Consider the following 22843-nt stretch of genomic DNA (forward strand, 5'->3'; position numbering starts at 1 on the left):
TGGGCAAACCCGAAGACGTGAGTGATGATGGGGGGAGCCCTGGGTGCCGGGAGGTGGGGACCCCGCCCTCTGCCTTCGGACCTTCCGGGTCCCGTAACGCGCTTGGCGCTCCCTTCCCAGGCATGACCCTGACCTGGCTGACCTCCACGGACCCTGGGCGCTCGGACCCCAACGTCGAGGCTCTCAGATGGCGGCCGCCTGACGCCAGCCCCGCCTGGCCAGCTTCAGGATTTAACTTTTGTGTTCCCTGCAGCGAGTGAGTGTTACTTTGCGGCCGGGCCTGACTATGGCCATGGGCGGATCCACAGAGCCTTGCGTCCAGGTGCTGGTCTCTTCCATCGGTGTGGTAGGAACTGCCGAGGAGAACCGTGCCCACAGTGCCCGCTTCTTCGAGTTCCTCACCAAGGAGCTGTCCCTGGACCAGGACAGGTACGTAGGGCTAATGAGGGGACCTGTTTGGGACTATTGAGTATCTGGAGCGGTGATGCTGAACTCTGGGTCCCCCTTTGAAGTTGGGGGAAAATCCATTACTTGCCCAACCCAGGAAGCACAGGGGGCCTAGTGCCAAGAGGTCCATCTGCTCCATGGGCACTGGGTTAATAGGTCTGTGGTCAGAGTGGCTGCAGGATTTTGGTTCCTTCCTCTGCAGCCATCCCTGTAAGACCTGGGGAAGGCATGGCTTTGGAAACCTCAGTGTTTCCATCTGAGTACTGGGAATGCTCTTAGGCACCCTGAGGACCACTGCAGGGCTCAGTAGGTTGGCAGCTGCACAGCCCCTGCCTTACCTTGCAAGGTAGGAGACAGTTACCACCATGGAGAAGCCAGGGTTTCTGATTTTCAGGGAGAACTTTTCCAGGCTGGTCAGAGGGAATTTGGTTATGTCTGGAGGCAGAGACCTTTGACCCAGATAAGACTGTATGTGGAAACACCTACCACAGCTAAGAAATTTGGAAATAACCATCTGCAGTTTGCAGCTTTCTCTTTAAATAAAGGGGGTCAGGCTAAATGTCTTGTTTCCCCACAGGAAGATTCTACCCCACCCACCTCTGTAACAGGGTTAGAGTCTCATTCCTAGTCCATGTCTGTGAGGAACTAAGAGCACAGGTCGTTTGAAAGGACCAAGCAGAATGGAGCTCTGGTTAGCCTAGGAAAGTTGGGAGGCACAGTTGAATGTGATGGTTGTCCCTAAGTTGGGGACACTGAATACTTTTAATAGTAATAGTAACACACTCATGCAAGTGCCAGGAACACTACACCCATAATCCCACTTGATCCTTACAAGTACTGTCCAAGGCCCCTGTGTGCAGACTTGCCATCTTCATGGGTGGATATCTGCATTAGACCAACTTTACAGATGGGAAAACAGAGGCTGTCAGCCCTGCCTACACCCCACCCCAATGCCAGACTATCCCCAGGAGCTTCCTGTGATCTCTGTGGTAGGGGAATCATTCATTCCACATATTTGAGTTAGGGTCTACCTGTGCCTGGCCTTGAGCTGGGCATTGAGAATCAAGCTAAATGTCTGGTACACTGGGCATGCCCATGGGAGCCTGTAGTTAGAAGTGGGAGGACTGGCCCCTCTGAGCCCACAGCCTCACAGATGCGACTGAGCACACAGCATATCTACTGAATCAACTGTGTTATCTGTGTCCTGGGCTCATGTATAGTCACCACCTGCACCTGACCTGTTGTCCTGTGTGGGTCAATGGAGGATGGTTAATTGGGATGAGCAGGCTGGCAAAATATGCCATGGGCTGATATGCCAAGGGCTGGCCTGAGAGTCCCCAGTGGTAGTGCCTGGTAGGGACTTTGGAGGGTGAGGCGTTGACATCTCTTTCTCTGTTTCTTGAAGGATAATTATCCGCTTCTTCCCCTTGGAGGCCTGGCAGATTGGAAAGAAAGGAACAGTCATGACATTTTTGTGATTAGCACAAAGAATCCAGGCCATCTGTGACCTGTGAGCCTGCAGGCCCTTCCAGAGAAGCCCATCCTGGCAGAGTCATGGCTTGGTAGATGCCAACTCCAGACATCTCTTTTTCAGATTATGTCTGTGATGTCATCTCACGGTTTTCCTGTTCCCTAACCTCATGAATAAATAAATGAAGAGAATATCATTGCAACATGACCTCTTCTGTAATCCTCTCCCTAGTATCCTGGATTCTCTGGAGAGTGGGATTTGTTCATGAGAGAAAAGGGGGTGAGATGTTTCCTGTTTGTGGGGCTGGTGTTTGGTGTTTACAGCACTGAAATATGGGGTGCAGGGCTCAGCCTGGAAGGTCTGCTTTCTGCATGTGTAGACCACTGAGAACATGGGAGCAGCTGGCCTGGAGTGTCCTGCATACCCTCATGATATAAGGAGAATCCTGTGCTCAGCCTGGGGCAGCTGGGCATCACTGTCTGTTGACTGCTGTGCTGGCTTGGGGAATGAGACCGGCTGTATTTCAGGCTTCACTGGAGTTTTATTGTGTACCTGACTCTTGTTGAGATTTCATTGGAACTGTGCACTTCCCAGAAATCATGCCAAACATGGGCAATGCAATACCTGTAGAAACAGAAAGGATGTTGTTCCCACTCTCAATCTACATGCCTTTGCATTTCAGATTCTATACAGATAGGGAGAGGATCCTGAAGGAAGTCTCCATCTTCCTGTCCAGATGGTGCATGCAGAGTTTAGTTTATGGCTTATGACAGACGCTGCTGGGTGCTGCTTTCCTATATAGTTAGATCGTTGGTGATCCTTGTCTTTAGGATGCCAATGAAACATCAAATTGAGTTTTTCATTCTGTATAGTCTACATAACAAAATAAAGTTCATCTCCTGTGGATTTGCCTGTGCTGTGCTGATGCCTGACACTGTCTGGCGGGGCTTCTCAGTCAAAGCTCTGCCTGGGAGTGTCTTCCCCTGGCGAACTGTTTAGTTGCTTCTTCATTCATTCTGTTTAGGTGTTTCACAGGTTGGAGCTCCAAGGGGTAGACTAGTCCAGTTGGGTCAGAAGCATCTGAATCTTCCCCTAGGATATTAATGTGGACCAGAGTGGCAAAGCTAGAGTCCAGGGAGAAGACTGGAGTGTCTGACACATGGATGAAACAAATTAAGGTGTTAGGTAGACTACAGTGCTATTTCACTGGGGCACCAAGGGATGCTGTCTGAGCACCCATCAGCAACTGGTTGCTGTCTGGCCCTGGGGCTTGAGCAGAGCACAGTCAGAGCCTTCACACTGGGAATGCACATGGAAGCCTGCAGTTAGAAGTGGGAGGACTGGCCCTCCTAGCCCACAGTCTGACAGATACAACTGAGCACACAGCACATCTACTGATGCCACTGTGTTGTGTGTGTCCTGGGCCCATGTGTAGCCACCAGTGGCACCTGACCATCCTGTTACCCTGTCCAGGTCAACGGAGGATCATTAACTGGGATGAACGACTGTCAAAATATGCTATGGACAGATATGGGGTAGCTTGAGAGCTCCCAGTGGCAGTGTCTGGTGAGGTCCTTGGAGGATAAAAAGTTTGCCAAGGAGTTGACATCTCATTCTGTATTCCTGAACGATAAAATACCCGCTTCCCCTTGGATCCCTGGCAGATTGGCAAGGATGAGATAACTGTTGCATTCCTACAACTGGAACAAAGGATGGAGGGAATTTGTGATCTGTTCTTTCCAGGGATGCCTCTTGACAGAGTCACAGGCTGGTGTGTCATGGGGTGCTTCACCAGAGAAAACCACTCAAAGTTTTGCCAAATGAAAGTCGTTGTTGCCTAGGGCTACTACACAAGGGTGTCAGAGCCCAAGTGTGTAGCCCTGAGCCATCTCTAAGGTAAGATTTTATACAGAGAAACCATAACCAGGGGTGAAAAGTTTAAGTCCCCAAGCTTACAGGTGGACAGCCCCCTTAACAATTTCTATTCCATCAAGCAACAATTACTATTTTGCAGAAGCAAGCCAAGCATAACCTACAGAAGCCATAAATCAACAGTTAGCAGGTGCACTCCAGGACACTATGACCTGTTTCCAAGACAACTGGGGTTTAGCTGACATGTATTCCCATAACCCTGGGCCAAACTGCCTGATAATTTCAGAGACTAGAGTCAGCCTAAATTTTAACATGGCATAGTTACAGTCAAGAAGGCGTCCTATTACAGGTGGATGCCAGTTTTAAGTACCTCACAATACAGAAATTCTGGTAACCACACAATCTTTCTGTTCCCCTTTCTCATGTCAGACAAATGAAGAGAACATATCATTGAACATGAATTCTTTACTTCACCACTGCCTTCCTTGCCATTCTAGACCATCACAGACAGTGGGTTTGGTTTATGAAAAGGGGGAGATGTTCGAGCGTGGAAGTAGTATTTCCTGTCTTTATGGCTTTGATGTGTTTGTAGTACTAATTGGAGTTGGAGGACTCAACCTGGAGAGTGCCTATACACCCATTCTGTGGGGACATAGGAGCAGTTGGTCTGGCCTGGAACTTTCTGAGGCTCCTCTACTCTCTTTCGAGTAGCCTGAGGCCTTCACTCTTCATAGAGTGCTGTGCCAGGCAGAGAACGGGGTGGCTGGACCTCAGAGACCTTCTCTGGTCTTTCTCAGAACATGAATTTTCCCCTTGACTTCTGCTGAAAATTCCTTGCAGTTATGTACCTTGCAAAATCACGTCCCAGCATGCCAAGCATGGAAATGCAGTGTCTGCCACTAGAACTGAAGAAATGCCATCCTTGAGTCATCTATATGCTGTATCTTGCCTTTGCATTTTGGAGTATTTAGAGGTCCAGTGGGAAGGGCCTGGAGGGAAATCTCCATTTCAGTCTCTTTTTCAGATGTCCCACACAGTTTATAGCCATGATCCTTAGACGCTTCTCAGTGCTGTTTCCCTGAACAGACATTTAATGGTCTGTATTGTTAGTGTATATCATGTTGAGATTTTTTTGTTTGTTTTTTGTTTTTCTGAGGCAGGATCTCCTGTAGTCTCAGCTAACCTGAAACTGACTATGTAGACCAGGCTGGCCTTGGACTCACAGATCTGTTTACCTCTGCCTCCCAAGTGCTGGGATTAAAGGCTGTGGTGATAGGACTTTGGGGAGGAGACTAGTGAATCCTGTAAATTTTAGGAGCTTCCTGACCTCATCTTGTAAGTTTCATTTACTTCCTGAGATTTCTGAGCCTACTTCTCTCTAGGTGGGAATGTTTCAGTGTGAGGAAGTAGTTCTATATCTAAGGATGGCATTGAGGTCAACTCTCAGCCAGACCAAAAGCCAACTGTCTTATCAACCCCACACTGAGTGCTATTTTATGATGGCTTACATGGATTGGCCTCTCTACCCTTCTCCAACATTCTCCCCAACCCTGTGGTGGCCCTGAACTTGGCTTCCTGGTAATCCTGTTCAGTTTGAGGCTATGGCATGATCAATAGCCTTTCTTGCCTTTGAATTTTTTTGTACAGCTCCTGCTGTTGTGACTACCCTTCCCACCTTTTATTAAAGGTTTCACTCCAACTTAACTTTTCAGATACAACTGAGAACTGAGTGATGGGAACTGGATCTAACATGCATATTATTCACTATTTATTTATTTATCTATTTATATTTATAAGATAGTATGTCTATCTGGCCCTGGCTAGTCTGAGTTTGCTGTGTAGAACTTGTGACAGTCCTCCTGTCTCAGCTTCCCTAATATGCACAGGCACAGGTCTGTGTGCATGTGACTTGCTATTCACACACTTTGTTTTAATTTTATGTGTATGAGTGTTTTGCCTGCATATATGTAGGTGTACCATGTGCATGCAATGCCACAGAGGTTGTGTGGGTGGTTGTTAGCTGCCATGTGGGTGCTGGGAAACTGAACCCAGGTTCTCTGCAAGAACAGCCAGTGCTCTTAACAGCTGAACCATCTCCCAGCCCCTATTCACACAATTTTAATACTACCTGTTCCTGTACTGTCTAGTCTTCCCTCTCCTTTGCAGTCTATTTTTAAAATCAAGGTTGATACAAGTTTTCGTATCTCCTGGCATATTTGTACTGAACAAAGTTATTTAGCATGGTTCTTACTGTCATTAGTTTTCTTAAGAAAACAAGTTTTTGTTTCTTTACTGTTTTAAAATAAGGTTAAAATAGCTGGGCATGGTGGTGCATGCCTTTAATCCTAGCACTCAGGAGGCAGAGTAATCCTGTGAGTTCAAGGCCAGCCTCATATACATTCTAGGCCAGCCAGTGCTACATAGTGAGACCCTGTTGCAAAAAATAATAAATAAATAAATAAATAAATAAATAAATAAATAAAAAGGTTTACAAGGCCACAATATTGTTATTTAAATCATCCTGGGGGGGTGAATATTATCAAAATACATTGTATGAATTTCTCAAAGACTTAATAAAATATTATTTTTAAAGCAAAAAAATTACTTTAAAATTACTTTAAAAGATAACTATGAATTCGACCAATGTGAACCCTGCCTCCCCAAAATGATTGATTGATTGATAATTGGTTCCCAAGTGAGTAACCTCTTCCACTTCAGACCCTTATCAGGTTTCCTGGAGCCTCTTTTCAGTTTTCTGCTCTTCACATCCCTTTCTTAATTGGATCTTCTCTCCTCAATACCTCCCCTGCCCCGACCCATATGTATCTATATCATTTGGGTTTTAATTTATTTCAGGAAAGGGTGAGACTCGTCCTATAGAACGACTGAGAAAGCCCTGGCTCATTTGTTCCTAGTTCTGACTCCAGAACACCTGCCCTAGGACCTTGGCAAGAATGCACAGCCCTTCATCTAGCGACTCCTGGGGACCCTGTCACCAAGCTGGTGCTTCGCCAGCGCTGCTACTGGCACTATGGTGGGCTATGCCTGTCATCCAAGCAGCCGGGACGCCGAGGCAGGAGGATTGCCCCAAGTTCAAGGCTAGCTTGGACTAGAATGTGAGAAGTTGACTGAACAAACGGCTGGCAGGGCGGGGAGTCCATCCGAGCTAGCGCTCTGAGCCCCCAGGAGTACGAGGTCAGCAGACTCCTGAGCCGGCAGCCACCGGTCCCAGCGCGCGGGAGAGGAACACACGCCAGAGACTCAGAGGCGCCCCCTGCAGGGCGTCCGAGACCGCGCCGGGCGAGTGGGCGGTGTGTGCCCACGCTGATTGGCTGGCAAGGCCGGCACCCTGGCCAATGGGAATACTCCTTGTTAGGCGCGCGGCCGGCTTGGCGCAGGGGGTCTGGGTGCACGGGCTGTTGCCGTGGAGACGCCTGGTGCGTTCCCGGGCCTCAGGTTCGGGCGAGGCCCCTGGATTGGGGCTCCGCGGCGGGTGGAACCACGTGAGCACGCCGGGTGCCCCGCATCCTCGCAGCCTCAGCCGGGGAACGCGAGGTCCGGGACCCGCAGCGACCCGGCAGGCCTCGGCCTGACCCGCAGCCTCCTCCAGACTCCCGCCGCCCCGGAGTGTCCCGCGTGGGCCGCCGTCGGTAGGTGCCCCGGGCCGTCGCAGGAGCCACCTGTGCGTCCACGTCTGGGGGGTATAGCGCCGGACCCAGCCCTTTCCTTGCGTCCTTTCACTCTCCTTCACAGCAGCCCCACGGGGTGAGTGTGGCATCAGTGTCATTTACAGGGGTGGAAATTGATGCCCAGGTAAGGTTAAAGTCACCAGGCTGCTAGATCGACCCCGACTTGAGGGTCTTGACTATTTAGCTGCACTGCCCCCCTGGAGGAGGCGAGTCCTGGGAGACAGACTTCACCGGGCACTTGGGGTTTCTCCACCGGTGGATTTGGGGACCACTTAACTAACCTCAAGATCTTACAGGTTCGAGTACGGGCAGCCTAAGACCATGGGGCTAAAGTTCCAGAATATGATTCATTTTGGATTTAGATATAGAATATCCTTAGAATGGTCTTGTTCAGGGGCTGGGAAACTTTTTTTTTGGATACGTTTCTATTACAATGTAAATATGATAATACTTTTAGTGGTACGTATTTTAGGTTTTTTAGGGGGCATACAACTCAGTTGTGTGGATAAAGTCCAAGACGATACATGAGTGTGTTCCACTATGATTTTAAAAATATTTTATTTTTATTTTATGTGTATGAGTGTATTGCCTGCATGTAAGTGAGTGCACCCGTGTTGTGCAATGCTGCGGAGATCAGAAGAGGGCTTCGGATTCCCCTGGAACTGGAGTTAAGGACGGTTCGTAGCCGCCATGTGGGTGCTGAGGATCGAACCTGGGTCCTCTGCAAGAGGATCGAACCTGGGTCCTCTGCAAGAGCAGTCAGTACTCTTAACCGCTGAGCCATCTCTCCAGCCCCCTAGATACTGAAATTTAAATGTTAAATAGGTGGGGTTTTCTGGTAATTTCTATGTGTCTTTTATTTCACTAAAAATGGAAAAAAAGGATCCTTTGCTCTTGGGCAATAACAAAAGCAGTGAGTGGTAAGCTTGCAGAAGCCTTGTCTAGTCCAGAGCTTGCTACCACAGAGTGAACATAAGTAGAGAGAGCCATCTGTGCTATGACAGTCACGGTCAGGTCTACCACAATGCAAAACTTCCAGACTCCTAGGCCCCAGCAGGCCCAACCACTGCTTATCACTCCATCAGGGTGCTGAAGGCCTCCATGTTGCTTTTCTTATCAAGTGTTCTTGGGCTATGGAGACCATAGCTTAAAGAGTTTGGAAACTTAGGCCAGGTGTGGTGACACATGCCTTTCATCCCAGCACTCTGGAGGCACAGGCAGGCATATTGCTGTGAGATAGAGGCCAGCTTGGGATGTTCTGCCTAGATAGGCAGTTCCAGGCCAGCTGGGGCTACATAGTGAGACCTTGTCTCAAAAAACAACAGTAAAAAAATATTTTTATATATAAAAAGATTTTATTTGTGTGTTCGGTGTTTGCCTACATATATGTATGTGTACCATTTGCATGTCTGGTGCCCTCTAAAGCCAGAACAGGACCTCAGAGCCCTTGGAACTGGAGTTAAGGATGGGTATTAGCCACCATGTGGGTGTTGGGAACTGAAACCTCATCCTCTGCAACAGCAGTAAGTGCTCTTAACTACCTAGCCATCTTTCCAGCCCCTTCAGGGTAGATTCTTTAGAGTAGAATTGCTGGGGTGAAATATAAGTGAATGTGGAATTTTCTTAGATACTGTCAAATTACTTTACCCAATGATTACGTCACTTTGCATTTATGTGAGAGTAATGCTGGTTCTCCACAGCTGAGCCAGCAGTGCGGTTTTGTTGTTTTTCTTTTTTCCCTGAGACAGGGTTTCATTATATAGCCCTGCCTGTCTTGGAATTCCCTGTGTATAATAGACCAGGCTGGCCTTGAACTTGCAACAATCCTCCTGCCTCCTCCTGGATGTTGGGATTATAGGCCACCATGCCCAGCTTAAAAAATTAATTAATTGATTGTTTGATTATTTGTATGGGGGAGGTACATGCCATGGTATTTGTGTGTGTGGAGGTCAGTGGATAACATGGAGTCAGTTCTCTCCTATCTTTATGTGGGTTCCAGGGATTGAAGTCAGGTGTCAGGCTTGCATGGCAAGCACCTTTATACACAGCTATCTTGATTCTGGTAAAGATGCTTGCTGCCAAACCTGAGTACCTGAGGTACTGTCTCTGAGAGATCACACTCTCCCAACATTGCATCATGGAGACCCATGAAACTTTTGGGAACACATTCAAACTGAATCCGAACCATAGCCCATACACACTTGAGTGTAATTCTGGACCTAAGCTCTATATGCCTCCTGTTTTAATCAGTAATGATTTGTATTGTATGTGTTAATATTGGATAAGGCTTAGCCCTTTTTAAAAAAAATTTGTTTTTATTAAATTTTGTTGTATTTCATACAGAATGTATCAATCAATCTGAATCATCTTTATAGCCCCATCCCCACCAGCGCCCTCCCATAGCTCCCACTACTGGAACCCATATACTCCTGTGTGTTAACACCCACTGTGTTAAGTCAGTGTCCCCAGATGTTCCCCAGTGCAAGTCCATCCACTTTCAGTCTAGTCAGATCCCTCTCATCTATCCAAACACCCATCATTTTCTTTTTTTTTTTTTTAACAGAGCATAGGGTTGGGGGTTTATTTACAGAGGAATGGGCACCCCCCACACACCCCATTTATGGCTGCACTGTAAAGTCCACACACAAATATAGATCTTGTGACTCCCCGACAGCTGCAGAAAATGGTGAGAGAGGTGCCTCCTAGTGTTCTCAGCTTATATATCCTTAGCCCCTTCCCCACACATAGGTAAGGTTGACTGATTGGGTAGGAGGGGCAACTGACTCCCCCCTCCACTCCTCGATGAGCATGGGAAGGAGGTGTGACTATACCTTGCCAGCATGGTGGTCGGAGGACACTTCCAGTTAACACGCCACCCCTTCCTCTGTTCTTACATGCTTTCTACCAACCTCTTCTGCAAAAGTCTCTGAGCCATGGATAGGGGTGGTAGGTATGGAATGATCTTCCTCCTATTGTGGCAAGGCACTGAACTTCTGGGTCTCTGCATTGTCAGTTTTTCATGGGCTGTTGGCCCATTTCAGTGGGATTCCATCTACTGTAAAAACACAAACAGCAAGAAGCAAGAACATCTAAACGATGGCTGCTATAATAACTTAACCTATTGGTATAAACACCAATGCTTGGATGGTATTTTAGCAATTGCATCACATCCATCTAGCAAAACAATTGCAGTGGCGTCCCACTGGGGCCTATGTTCTCCCCTGCCGCAGGGGGTTGGCCTTGTCTACAATACCAGATGTGTGTTCCACCCCTAGGAGTGGGCATTATATCCAATTGAAAATTTGCTGGTTGTACATACACTAGATGCTCCACTATTGCACCGACAGGAACACCTTGTTTGGTATATTGATAGTGCAACATTCGGGCCTGTCATTGAGCAGAATTATAGGGGACTATTCTCCCCGCCCCCCCATCATCTGCATATCACCTTTTTGGCACCATAAAAGCCACCCATCCAGTGGCAAGGAATTTCTAGCTTAGTCCAAGGTTGATTTCTCTGTTTCCTGCACTCACATGCACTCACATCAAGCAGTGTCTTCAGCAATAGAGTCCCTCTGTCCACTTCTGGTATACAACCAATATTATTGGCAATGGCCTTTATTGTTTTGGGGACCTCCAGGGTCCCTCAGGCCAACAGCTCATAGGGGGGCAACCCACCTCTGGGCCTAGCCCCTTCTTACAGGTTTTTACTTGCACCATGTTCCTAAGTAGTCTTACATTTTTGTTTTTCCAAATGATCTTTTGTTTCAACTTGTCTGTATTTTGTTGGTGTTTTTATTGGAGCCACATAGAGTTTCATAAACTAACTTCAGGAGAACTGCTGTGTCTATATTGGTGAGTTCTACCCAAAGAGAAGAGCTGCCATTCCATTTGTTCAAGTTCACTTTAGTGTCTTTCAGTAGAGTTTAAAAATTTTCCTTGCTGAGGTTGCAGATCTCTTACAAATTTGATTCCTGCCAGGTATGGTGGCACACACCTTTAATCCCAGCACTTGGGAGACAGAGGCAGGTGGATCTCTGTGAGTTCAAAGCCAGCCTGGTCTACAAAGTGAGGTCTAGGCCAGCTGGGGCTACTGTCTTAATACCAATACAAACAACAAATAAACAAAAAACCAAATTTGATTCCTAAGAACTTAATCTTGTTGCTACTACAAATGGGATTTTATGCACCGTAATATTAAATGTTTATGGTTTGTGTGTATTGACTTTTATATTAATTTTATATTATGCTGCTTCACTAAGTTCTTTTACTAGTGTATAGGTTTTGCCATTGAGTTTTTAAAAAAGATATTCTATTATTTGCAATTACTGACCTTTTTACTCATTCTCTTTTATTTTTTTGAGATAGCATCTTGTTGTGTAGCCTAGGCTGGCCTTGAATTTGCAGTCCTCTTGCCATAGCCTCCCAAGTGCTAGGGTTACAGTGTTGAGATTATACCTAGCTTTCTTAGCCCCCCCCCCCCTTTTTTGAGACAGAGTTTCCCTGTAGCCACAACTGGCCCGGAACTCAATATGTAGACGAGGCTGGCCTTGATCTCACAAAGATCCACCTACCTCTGTATGCTGAGTGCTAGAATTAAAGGTATGCACCACTATGCCTGGCTCTTAGCCCTCCTTAAAATATTTTTATTTAACTATTTTTATTTTATGTGTATGAGTGTATTGCCTGCATGTATGTAAGTGCACCTCTCTTGTACAATGCCCATGGAGGTCAGAAGAGGGAGTTGGATCCCCTGGAACTGGAGTTACAGACAGTTATTAGCTGCTATGTGGGTGCTGGAAACTGAACCTGGGTCCTCTGCAAGAGCAGCCAGTGGTCTTAACCACTGAGCCATCTCATCTCTCCAAATCCCTTATCCCTTCTTAAAACTCCAATTGTTAAATAAAATAAAAAACAAAACAAAACAAAAAACAAACCCTCCAATTGCCTTCTCTGTTCTCGTTCCACTGGCTGATAATCCTATTGCAATGGTGGGTAATAGCAGAGATAGTGGCCTTCCCGGCTTTATTCCTATTATTTATTTATTGTTATTTTTTTGTTTTTTTTGTTTTGTTTTTTTTGAGATGGGGTCTTCCTGTAGTCCCAGCCAATCTGGAACTCACTATGTAGACCAGGTTGGCCTTGAACTCAGAGATCTGCCTGCCTCTGCCTCCCAAGTGCTGGGACTATAGGTGTGCACCACCACGCCTGGCTTTATTCCTATTATTAATAGAGATGTTTGTAGTGTTTCTCTATTGAATAGTATTTTGGCTTTAGGATCAAGGTATTTATATTTATCATGGCAAAATAATACTCTTCAGTTATCATTTTCTTGAAATGATCTTATTGTGCATGGGTGTTGAATTTCATCAGATCTCTTTATTTTGGTTTGGTTTTGGTTTTTTGAGACAGGGTCTCCCTATAGCCCCAGCTGTCCTGGAACATACTATGAAGACCAGACTGTCTTCAATCTCACAGAGGTCCACCAGCTTCTGTCTCTTGATTGTTGAGATTAGTGGCATGCACCACCACTCCTGGCTTCTCAGATCTCTTAAAAAGTTTTTTTTTAAAAAAAATTCATATATATGTGTCTGTACCTGCTTTTCTTTATAGGCATTGTGTACATGCAATACTTGCAGAGGCCAGAAGAGGGCATCAGATCCCCTGGAACTGGAGTTCATAGGCACTTGTGAACCACGTGATGTAGGTACTGGAACCCAACCTGGGTCCACTGTAAGAACAGCGTTTGCTTTTAACTGCTGAGCAATCTTTATAGCCCCAGATTTTTTCATTTTAAAGACTGTGTCTCACTGTCTGACCTGGAACCTGCTATGTAGACCAATCTCACAGAAATCTGCCTCCCTATGCCATCCAGGTGCTGGGAGTAAAGGCGTGTGCCACCACACTAGGCTTACCACATTTTCTCTTCTATGGAGATAATTGTATGATTATTTTCACTTAGATATTTAATTGTGTTTTCACACAATATGTGCTTCTCAATTTTAATTGGATTTGCTTTTACGTAGAAGTTTTTTCCTTACTTCAGACAGGATCTCACTATATAGCCCAGGCTAGACTTGAACTTATGATCTCCCTCCTACCTTGGCCTCCTGGTTGCTGGCCACTACACCTGACCAGAATTGTTTAATAGGAAATGTAAAAATTTTTAGATAGATGGGCCTTTCTTCTTTTGTGGCTGTTGATGATAGTGAATTTGAATTATGGATTTATGTATATGTGTATATTAGTTACTTTTCTATTGTTGTGGTAAAATACCATGACCAAGGCAACTTATAGAAGGAAGTGTTTATTTTGGCTTATGGTTCCAAAGGGTTAAGAATCCATAATGGTTGGGAGGGCATAGTAGCAGCAGCTGGAGTTCACATCTTCAGTGGTACACAGGAAGCAGAGAGAATAAACTGGAAGTGGGCAATGCTATGATTTCTCATAGCTGGTTCCAGTGACACACTTCTTCCAGCAAGCCTCCACCTTCTAAAGATTCCATGACTTCCCCAAACAGCACCACCAACTGAGGACCATATATCAAGTGTTCAAAATCTTGAGTCCATGGGAGACATTTCTCATTCAAACCACCACTGTGTGTGTGTGTGTGTGTGTGTGTGTGTGTGTGTGTGTGTGGTATACACATGTGTTTGTGTTTGTGTTTGTATATGTATGCCTGTGCATGTATGTGTGCATGTGGAGGCCAAAGGTCAATGTTGAGAGTTGCTTTCCACTTTGTTTTTTAAATATTTAATGTGTCTGAGTGTATCGCCTGCATGTATGTAAGTGCACCCCTGTCGTGCAATGCCTGTAACGGTTCAAAGAGGGCATTGGATCCTTTGGAACTGGAGTTAGTGTCCATATGGATTCTGGGAATTGAACCCGGCTCCTCTTCAAGAGCAGTCAGTGCTCTTAATAGCTGAGCCATCTCTCCAGCCAGCCCCATCTCCACTTTTATTTTTTGAGACAGGGTCTCTCACCAAACCTGGAGTTTACCAGTAGCTAGATTGGCTTGCTAAAACGTTCCAGGGATCTGTCTGTCTGTCTACTAGCACTGGGGTTATACATGCATGTTGCTGTACCAGGCTTATATGTTGATGCTGGGGACCTGAACTCAGGTCCTCATGTTTGCACAGCAAGTACTTTACCAACTGAGTGTGTGTGTGCATGTGTGTGAGTTTATGTGTATGCTTGCCACAGCATGCATGTAAATTCAGAGGACAACTTTGAGTGTTGTTTCTTACCTTCTACCTTTATTATATATATTAAAAGAATTATTATTGCCCTGGGTATGGTGGTACAGGCCTTTAATAAACCCAGCACTCGAGATGCAGAGACAAGGGGATCTCTGTAAGTTCAAGGCCAGTCTGTTCCACATAGTGAGTTCCAGGCCAACTGGGCCTACAGGGAGATTCTGTCTCAAAAAAACCCAAATTAACAGTATTATTATTGTATGTATGATGTATGTATATGAGCATACATGTAGAGGTCAGATGATAACTTTTGTGAGTCAGTTCTTGCTTTCCACCTTTATGGGGGTTCTGGAGATCAAATTGAATTGTCATGCTTTTATTGCATGTGTCTTTACCTGCTGAGCCATCTTTCCATCCCAACTTATTTTTCTTAACTTTATTATTATTGTGTGTGTGTTTATGATTGTGTGTGTGTGTGTGTGTGTGTGTGTGTTAGGAGGGGGTCTTACACGTGCAGAAGTCAGAGGACAACTTTGTAGAGTTTGTTCTCTCCACATTAATGTAGATTCTGGAGAATGAACTCAGGCTGTCACGCCTATGCCTTTCCTGGCTGAGCTATCTGATCTGCCCTTCACCTTGTTTTGAGAATAGGGTCTCTTATTCCCTGGTGTGTCTGCCAGGCTAGCTGGCCTGTCCACTGCCAGGGATTCTCCCATCTCCACCTCATTTTGCCATAGGAGCACTGAGATACAGACACATGCACCTGTGCTCAGCTTTGTTTTCTTTAAAGGTTTATTATATTATTTTTAAGTGTGTGTGTGTGTGTGTGTGTGTGTGTGCGCGCGCGCGCGCACGCACACATGTATTTGCCATGAAGGCTGGAGGTGTTGGATCTCCTTGAAGCTGGACAGATTTAATAGATAGTTGTGAGCCACCCAACACCAATGCTGGGAATCGAGCTCAGGTCCTCTGCAAGAGCGGTATGTACTCTTAACTCCTGAGCCATCTCTCCTGTACCTGTGCTCACATGGCTTGTATACATGGGTTCTGGGGATTTGAACTTCCGTTCTCACGCTTGCACAAGTGTTTTCACTCATTGAACTGTTGCCCTGGTCCTCCTCTTTTTTGGGGGTGGGGGTGGCCATGTAGCCCAAACTGGCCTTGAACTCCTGGTCCTCCTGCTTCTACCTTGTGAGTGCTGGGATTATAGGTGTGCATCACCATGCTCAGTTTATCATGTAACTTTTGGAATTGCTGACTCATAGGTCATTGTGTGTATAGTTCTTTGAGGAGCTGTTGTGCTCTATTCCTGAGCATGAGCAGGTATGCCATCTCATACTCTCAGCAGCAGTGCAGGAAGGCTCCATTACGTACTCCCTAAATCTGCCGTTTTTGACAGAGTCCTCTAACTTGTGGTCTTCTTCCTCAGCCTTTTGAGTGCTGGAATTATAGGCTGTGACGCTATTCCTGGCTCCTTAATTTTTTTTTTTTTTCTACAGACACGGTCTTGTTTTGTAGCCCAGGCTATAATCCACCTGCCTCAGCCTTCCAAGTGCTGGTTTGCTACAAGTATGTCCTACCACAGCCAGGCATTGATTTTCATAATTGCCTAGATACAAGCTTATAATGGGATTTTGAAATTTTTATTTTATGTGTATGAGTGTTTTGCCTGCATGTATGTCAGTGCACCTGTGTTGTGCAATGCCCTTGGAGGCCAGGAGAGGGCGTTGGATCCCTGGAAATGAAGTTATGGATGGTTGTTAGACACCATGCAGGTACTGGTACTGAACCTGGGTTCTAGACTGTGTGGGTGCTGGGAACCAAACTCAGGTCCTCTGGAAGAGTAGCAAGTGCTTTTAACTGCTGAACCATCTCTCCAGACTTGGCCCACCATCTCTTAACACTGTCACATTGGGAACTGATTTCAGCATGAGTTTTGGAGGGGCAGATCATACCCAAGCCATAGCATTCTCCAATTATCCTTCTCATTTTGAGCATGCTGTGTCAGAAACATAGAGGAACATGTTCATGTCTTTCGACAATGTCAAAACATTAATCGATAATTATACTAATAAAATAATGGTAATAGAAACAGAATAACAAATTCACAAGGTATGGTGATTTTAATTGCAACAATTTTCCAGATACTCATACTTCCTTAATAACGCTGACCAGGGTAAGCACAGGTTTGTTTTTTTTTCCCATCTTAATTACTAATATTAACTCTCAGATTGCACATTACAAATTAGATAATAACCTTTTCCAGTGGTGAAACCTCCCTACAGAACATGCTACTCACAAAGAAATCTCCCGTTTCCAGAGGAGAAGAGGAAACACAAAAAGAAACACCTAGTGCAGAGCCCCAATTCCTACGTTGTGGATGTGAAGTTCAGGGTGTTAGAAAGTCACTGGGGTCTTTAATCACATGCAAATGACTGTCTTGTGTGTTGTCTGCGCCACTGTTCGCTGTCAGCCTACAGGCAGAAAAGCAAGGCTCACAGAGGGACATTCCTTCAGGAGAAGCAGCACTGAAAATACCCTGAATGAAGACGAATAGGAAATCATCCCAGTAAACACGTTTTGGATTGAAAAAAAAAAACCCCACATAAATTGCATAGTAAATATATCTCTATATATGTCTATGTGTAGGTTACAGAATTGATGAAAGAGTTAAGAGGCCATGCAGAGTTCAGGAGGCTACAAAAGTCCTGAGAAGCAGGAAAGCTGGTCGAGATGTGGAGTCTCTGCGGTAAGATGGCCAGCTGAGTCAGGCTGCAGCAGTCACAGGTTTGAGAGGGAAGCTGCAGAGTTGAGTCCAGCTGCAGAGGCCAGAGAGCAGCACTGGGTCCAGATGATGAAGGGCATAGAGATGGCACCTGGATGGCATCCAAATGGGCAACAGGACAGGCAGGCAGCAGCTGAGTAGTTGTGTCAACAGCAGGGGCCGAGCTGAGCTAAAGAAGGCTGGGAGTTCTCTGCTCACAGCAATTCCTACATGACAGGCTGGTGGGCACTCTTGGCTATTGCAGTGCTAGGTGTCACCCTCCTTAGAGGGTCCAGGTGAGGGGTTGCACCCTTACCTTAGTCTAGTGTTTCTAAGAAGTTCTTGGTTTCTCTGATGGGATTTTAGAATGTCCAATGTGCCATTGTAGTTCCACTTTACCTCGATAAACTTAGAGGGTGGCTCCCTTTCTACTCCAGGAATAAATAGCACATGCATTAGTCTTGCTGCATGAGGGTGCCAGTCCCATGTCCACCTGTGTGCGTAGTTAGTCGGCATCTTTAAATGGACTCAAAAGCTTCTTGTAAAAGCGAGTCTCTCAGGGCTGGGCACAACCTCAAAAACCATTGCTTGATACAACACAGGCTAACTTAGAGCAGGATACAATCTGATTTGCCACAGCCTACTAATCCATTTTATCTATTCCAGATGTGTCACAGAACTAGAACCAGATTAACGGAGTCTTTTGTATATGGCATCTTTTTCTTCTTTTTATTTCTTTTAGTTTGAGACAGGGTCTCCTCTAGTTCCAGGTGGCCTAGAACTCGCTATGTAGACCATCCTGGTAGTGATCTCACAGAGATCTTCCTGCCTCTGCCTCCCAAGTGCTAGGATTAAACCACCATGCCTGGCTGTATATGGCATCTTTGATTTAGCATAGTTCTACAGGGTTCCTCCATGTTGTAGTGTGTGTTAGAATCTTACTCTTTTTATGACTGAACAGTATTCCTTCATGGACCTTCCCCCTTTTACTTATTCATCAGTTGATGAACATTGAGTTGATTCCACTTTTTAGCTATTAGGAATAATGCTGCTCTGTATATTTGCGAGCAGGTTTTGATGTGAATATGTTTTCCTTTCTTTTGAATACATACATGGGAGTGGAACTTCCAGATCATATGCTAATTCTGTCTAGCATTTTGAGGAGCTGCCTGTTTTCTGTAAGGGGTGCTGTGTTTTATGTTCCCAAGAACAACATACGAAGTTCTAATTTCTTCACATCCTTGCCAGTCCTGGTATCTTTCAAACCCTTCAAACTGGCCTACCTACCTATAATTCTGTGTTTTTTTTCTCATTAACATTTCTAAAACACAGGTAGGCTCTAGCACTGTGGTGTTTCTGGCTCTTCCTGGACCTTTTCATCTGTTGTTTCCTCCTTAGGGGATTTGTTGACTGGCACATCTTCTACCAGTGATGGGAAGTGATCCTCCGTGGTGGTGCTGAATCTCTGAATATGGTAAGAACCAATGCCTGCCTCCCTGTGTTGCTGGTGCCAGTGTTTTCTGTCACTTTGCCCCTGGGGATAGGGGCATTTTCCTGGTGTACCCTTCCTCCCAGGGGGCACTGTTGGTGCACATATGGGTCTGGATACTTAACTGGCTGTTGAAGTTGCTTATAGGCCTTCATCACATTTGTTGAAAAGACACAAAATTAGCATGTTTTGATAGGATTGTTAATCTCCAGGTCTTCCACTGTGTTGAGCAGTAGCTGGGTGTCCCCAGCCTCTGTTCCTTTTGCAGTGGACAGAATCCAGGATGTGCTTTCCACATGGATTGACATCATCCCCCTGATTCTCTGCCCCCTCCCCCTGGGTGATTATTTGTGGTTCATTTCCCCATAGATTTTTAAAGTGGACTAGAATATATGCTGAAGCAGAATTGTATTCATCTGAAAGCAACGCTGTTCTTCCTCATTCCTAGATTCGAATTGCAGCCTTAAATGCCAGCTCCACAGTTGAAGATGACCATGAAGGAAGCTTTAAAAGTCACAAAACCCAGACAAAGGAGGCCCAGGTATACTCTCTAAGCTCTCCCTCTAAGGTAGACCTTGCTTCTCATTTCTATAGTTGGAACCTCATTTTAAATGCATTTGACCTCTCAGTGGTGCTTTACTGGCAAAATTCCATTTTGAAAGATTGCTGGCTCTCTGTCTCATGTTAAGCCTGCTTCACTCAGGAGACAGTCATACTGAAGAGCTGTATGTTCTCTGAGTATACGAGTTCAGTCATAGAGTACACTTCCCCAGCTGGGGCCAGCTTTTCATCCATCCTTGCTGTGTGTAGGCATATCTGGGGAACAGTACAGTGTTTATGGTAGACAGTGTTTCAGAGTTACCTCCTATATTGCCTTCAGGTACAGAGACTGCAGAGGGGAACTGCCTGGGATCTTGCTCCAGATCTCTACATGTTTGTGTATCCAGTCTTACCCTTTCTAGGGTATTGATCATGTCTCTACTATGTTGCTTGGTAACTCTCCCATTTCAGCTAGCCTCTGTCTCTTCCTCTTTCTCTTTATCCCTCCTTCCTTTCCTCAATCCCTTCCTTCTCATACCCACTGTCCTAGTTAGCTTTCTAATCTCAGCGCTTGAGAGGCAGAGGCAGGTGAATCTCTGTAAGAGTGAGACCAACCTGGTCTATATAGTGAGTTCCAGCCCAGCTGGGGCTACATAGAGACCCTGTCTCAAAAAGAACAAAAAATAAATAAAACAAACAAACAAACAAAAACCAAAACAGAACAGAACAACCATTCTGACCAAAACCAACTTAGGGAGGCAAGAGTTTATTTGGTTTACATATCCCTGTCACAGTCCATCTTTGAGAGAAACCAAAGCAGGAACCTAGAGGCAGGAGTTGAAACAGAGACCATGGAGGAATGCTGCTTTCTGTCTTGCTTCTCTGGCCTGGCTCAGCCTGGCTTTCTTATACCTAGGCCCACCTGCGTAGAGGTAGCACTGCCCACCATGGACTGGACCATCCCATATCACTTAACAATTAAGAAAACACCTCACAGACATGCCCTAGGCCATCTGGTGGAAGAAATTCTATCATGAGATTCCCTTTTTCCAGGTCTGTCAACTTGACAACTGAAGCTCTCCAGCACACCCATGTTGTCCTCTGATACAAAGCTTTCCTCCTGTCTTCTTCTTTCTCCTATAATAAACTGCCTACATAACCGTGCTTTTTTTTCTTTCTTTTTTTTTTTTTTTTTTTTGGTCTTTTTGAGACAGGGTCTCCCTTGTAGCCTCACCTGTCCTGGAACTCACTATGTAAACCAGGCTGGCCTCGAACTCACAGAGATCAACTTGCCTCTGCCTCCCGAGTGCTGGGATTAAAGGTGTGCGCCACCATACCTGGCACCCCTGCTTTTTTTAGTGAGAGAAACCAGAACAGTTCCAGAGCTCTCGCTCCGAAGTCTACTTGTCCCTGTCTGTGAGGGTTGTCTGTGGGAGTATTATTAGAGGTGATTATTATCCTTTCCAGGCCCAGTGTTAGAGCGCATGTTCACGCATGCACTTGCCCCCTCCCCGACACACACACAGAGGGAGCAGTAGTGGAAATAGTTTATACTGAATTGTTTTTAGTCACAGCACAGTACAGTTTTTTGTACTGTGTGTACAGTTTTTTGATCTGTCACAATGTTGGGGATCAAATACAGTATTCTGATATCAAATGCATAGGGTGATTTTTTTTTTTTTTTTTTGGTACCCCTGTACCAAATCTCTAACTCTGCAGACACTGCCTCATTGTTGTCCAATTCAGTCAGTTCTGGCACTCACCCAGGGTTAGCTTGATACTCCACACATTTTTGTTTTGTTTGTTTGTTTGTTTGTTGACAAGTCTCACTGTCATCCTGGCCGACCTGGAACTCACTATGTAGACCAGGCTGGCCTCAAATAAAGGTCCATCTGCCTCTGACTCCTAAGTGCTGGGATTAAAGGTGTGTGCCACCATACTTGTTAAGACTCCACAAGTTTTAAAAAAATTATTGCATTTATTGTGTGTGTGTGTATGAGTGAGTGGGCGAGGGTACATGTGTGCCACAGTGTTTGTGTGGAGGTCAGAGAGGACAGCTTGGGAGAATTGGTTCTTTCTTGCTACCACATGGGTCCCAGGGATTGAACTCAAGGCATCAGGCTCAGCAGGAAGCATTTTCACTTGCTGAGCCATCTCGCTGGCCCAAGACTCTGCAAGTTTTAATGGCTCAGTCCCACTAGACTTATTTCACATGCCAGTTGTAGGCACTGCCACCCACACATCTTGTCTGGCTTGGCTACAGAGTCGAGGATTCTTGTCCTTCCTATTTTAGATTCAAGAATTTGCTTATATTAATCACAGGACTCGGGAAAGCACTTTAATTACATTTATCAGTTTATTAGAAAGGACACAACTCAGGAAGAGATGCACAGGGCAAGGTGCGGTGCTGAGTACACTACCCCCCTAGCACCTTTATGTGTTCTCCAACTTGAAAGCATCCTAGACTCCATGCTTGGGGAATTTTTAATGGAGCTTCTATTATGAGGGTTACCAGGGAGCAGCTCAATCTCTAGCCCTCCTTCCTTCTTGGAGGTTGTGGGGCAACTGAAACCCCCACCATCTAAATGGTTCTCTGGCTACTAGCCCTATTCTAAAGCTATCTAGAGACCCAACCATCTGTCAGCTCATTAACATAAACTCAGGTGTCATCCAGGAAATAGCAGAAGTTTTAGAAATTCCACATTAGGAACCATGGATGAAGATCATATAAATACTTCTTAGAGGGCTGTGCACATCTTTTGGGTGCTCTCCCCTACTCTGGCCTGTGTGACTTCTCTTCTGGTTTTACCTAGAAAGGGTTCAACCTTGCTTGCTCTGCTCCATGCCCCTGGTGGGCCCAACTTTGACTGCCCTTAACTCTGTGTCCCTACTTTTTATGTTGTCTCTGTTCTTGTCTACACTCAGTGGTGTCTGCACCCCTGTTTTCTTGAGGCGCTCATAAGGACCTCTTTTCCCAGTTATAAGCTCTGGAGACTGCAGTAGTAGTAGCATTTCTTTCACTGTAGAGGCTGTAACTGACAGTTTTCTTGCAGTGACTTACAATCTTCCCCTTACACGTATTTTTGGTTTAAAAAGATTAAACTTTGTATGGTGTGAAAACATCTCTTTTCTTGGTTTGCAGGAAGCAGAGGCTTTTGCCTTATACCACAAGGCTCTGGATCTACAGAAACACGACAGATTTGAGGAGTCTGCGAAGGCCTACCACGAGCTCCTGGAGGCACGCCTACTACGGGAGGTGAGGCACTGACAGGCTGGGCTGTGATTTTTTTTTTTTTTTTTTTTTTTTTTAAAAAAAAAAAAAAAAAAAAAAAAAAAAGAGGACGATAAATCTTTCACTGTGATATATCAAAATAA

The 22843-nt window shown here is 45.5% G+C and overlaps 2 protein-coding genes across 2 annotated transcripts in view; both read left to right on the plus strand.

Moving 5' to 3' along the window:
- Ddt (D-dopachrome tautomerase) lies at positions 1-2142 on the plus strand (the record flags this gene model as incomplete). The annotated part of the gene is given in 3 exon segments (XM_008837876.3): positions 1-17; positions 254-429; positions 1853-2142. Coding segments are annotated over 3 exon segments (266 nt in total), but the record flags the coding sequence as incomplete, so codon positions are not given.
- A 5289-nt stretch (positions 2143-7431) lies between these two features.
- Positions 7432-22843, plus strand: part of Cabin1 (calcineurin binding protein 1) — a 166664-nt gene continuing 151252 nt past the window's right edge. The window contains exons 1-4 of the mRNA XM_029565813.1: positions 7432-7555; positions 18838-18913; positions 19377-19469; positions 22611-22724. Of these exons, the coding sequence (XP_029421673.1) occupies positions 18911-18913; positions 19377-19469; positions 22611-22724 (210 nt within the window). The 5' untranslated portion in view covers positions 7432-7555; positions 18838-18910. The remainder of the gene's footprint in view (positions 7556-18837; positions 18914-19376; positions 19470-22610; positions 22725-22843) is intronic.

This window comes from Nannospalax galili, unplaced genomic scaffold, assembly GCF_000622305.1.
Source record: "Nannospalax galili isolate Female #2095 unplaced genomic scaffold, S.galili_v1.0 scaffold1359, whole genome shotgun sequence".
In the NCBI taxonomy this organism is placed as follows: Eukaryota; Metazoa; Chordata; class Mammalia; order Rodentia; family Spalacidae; genus Nannospalax; species Nannospalax galili.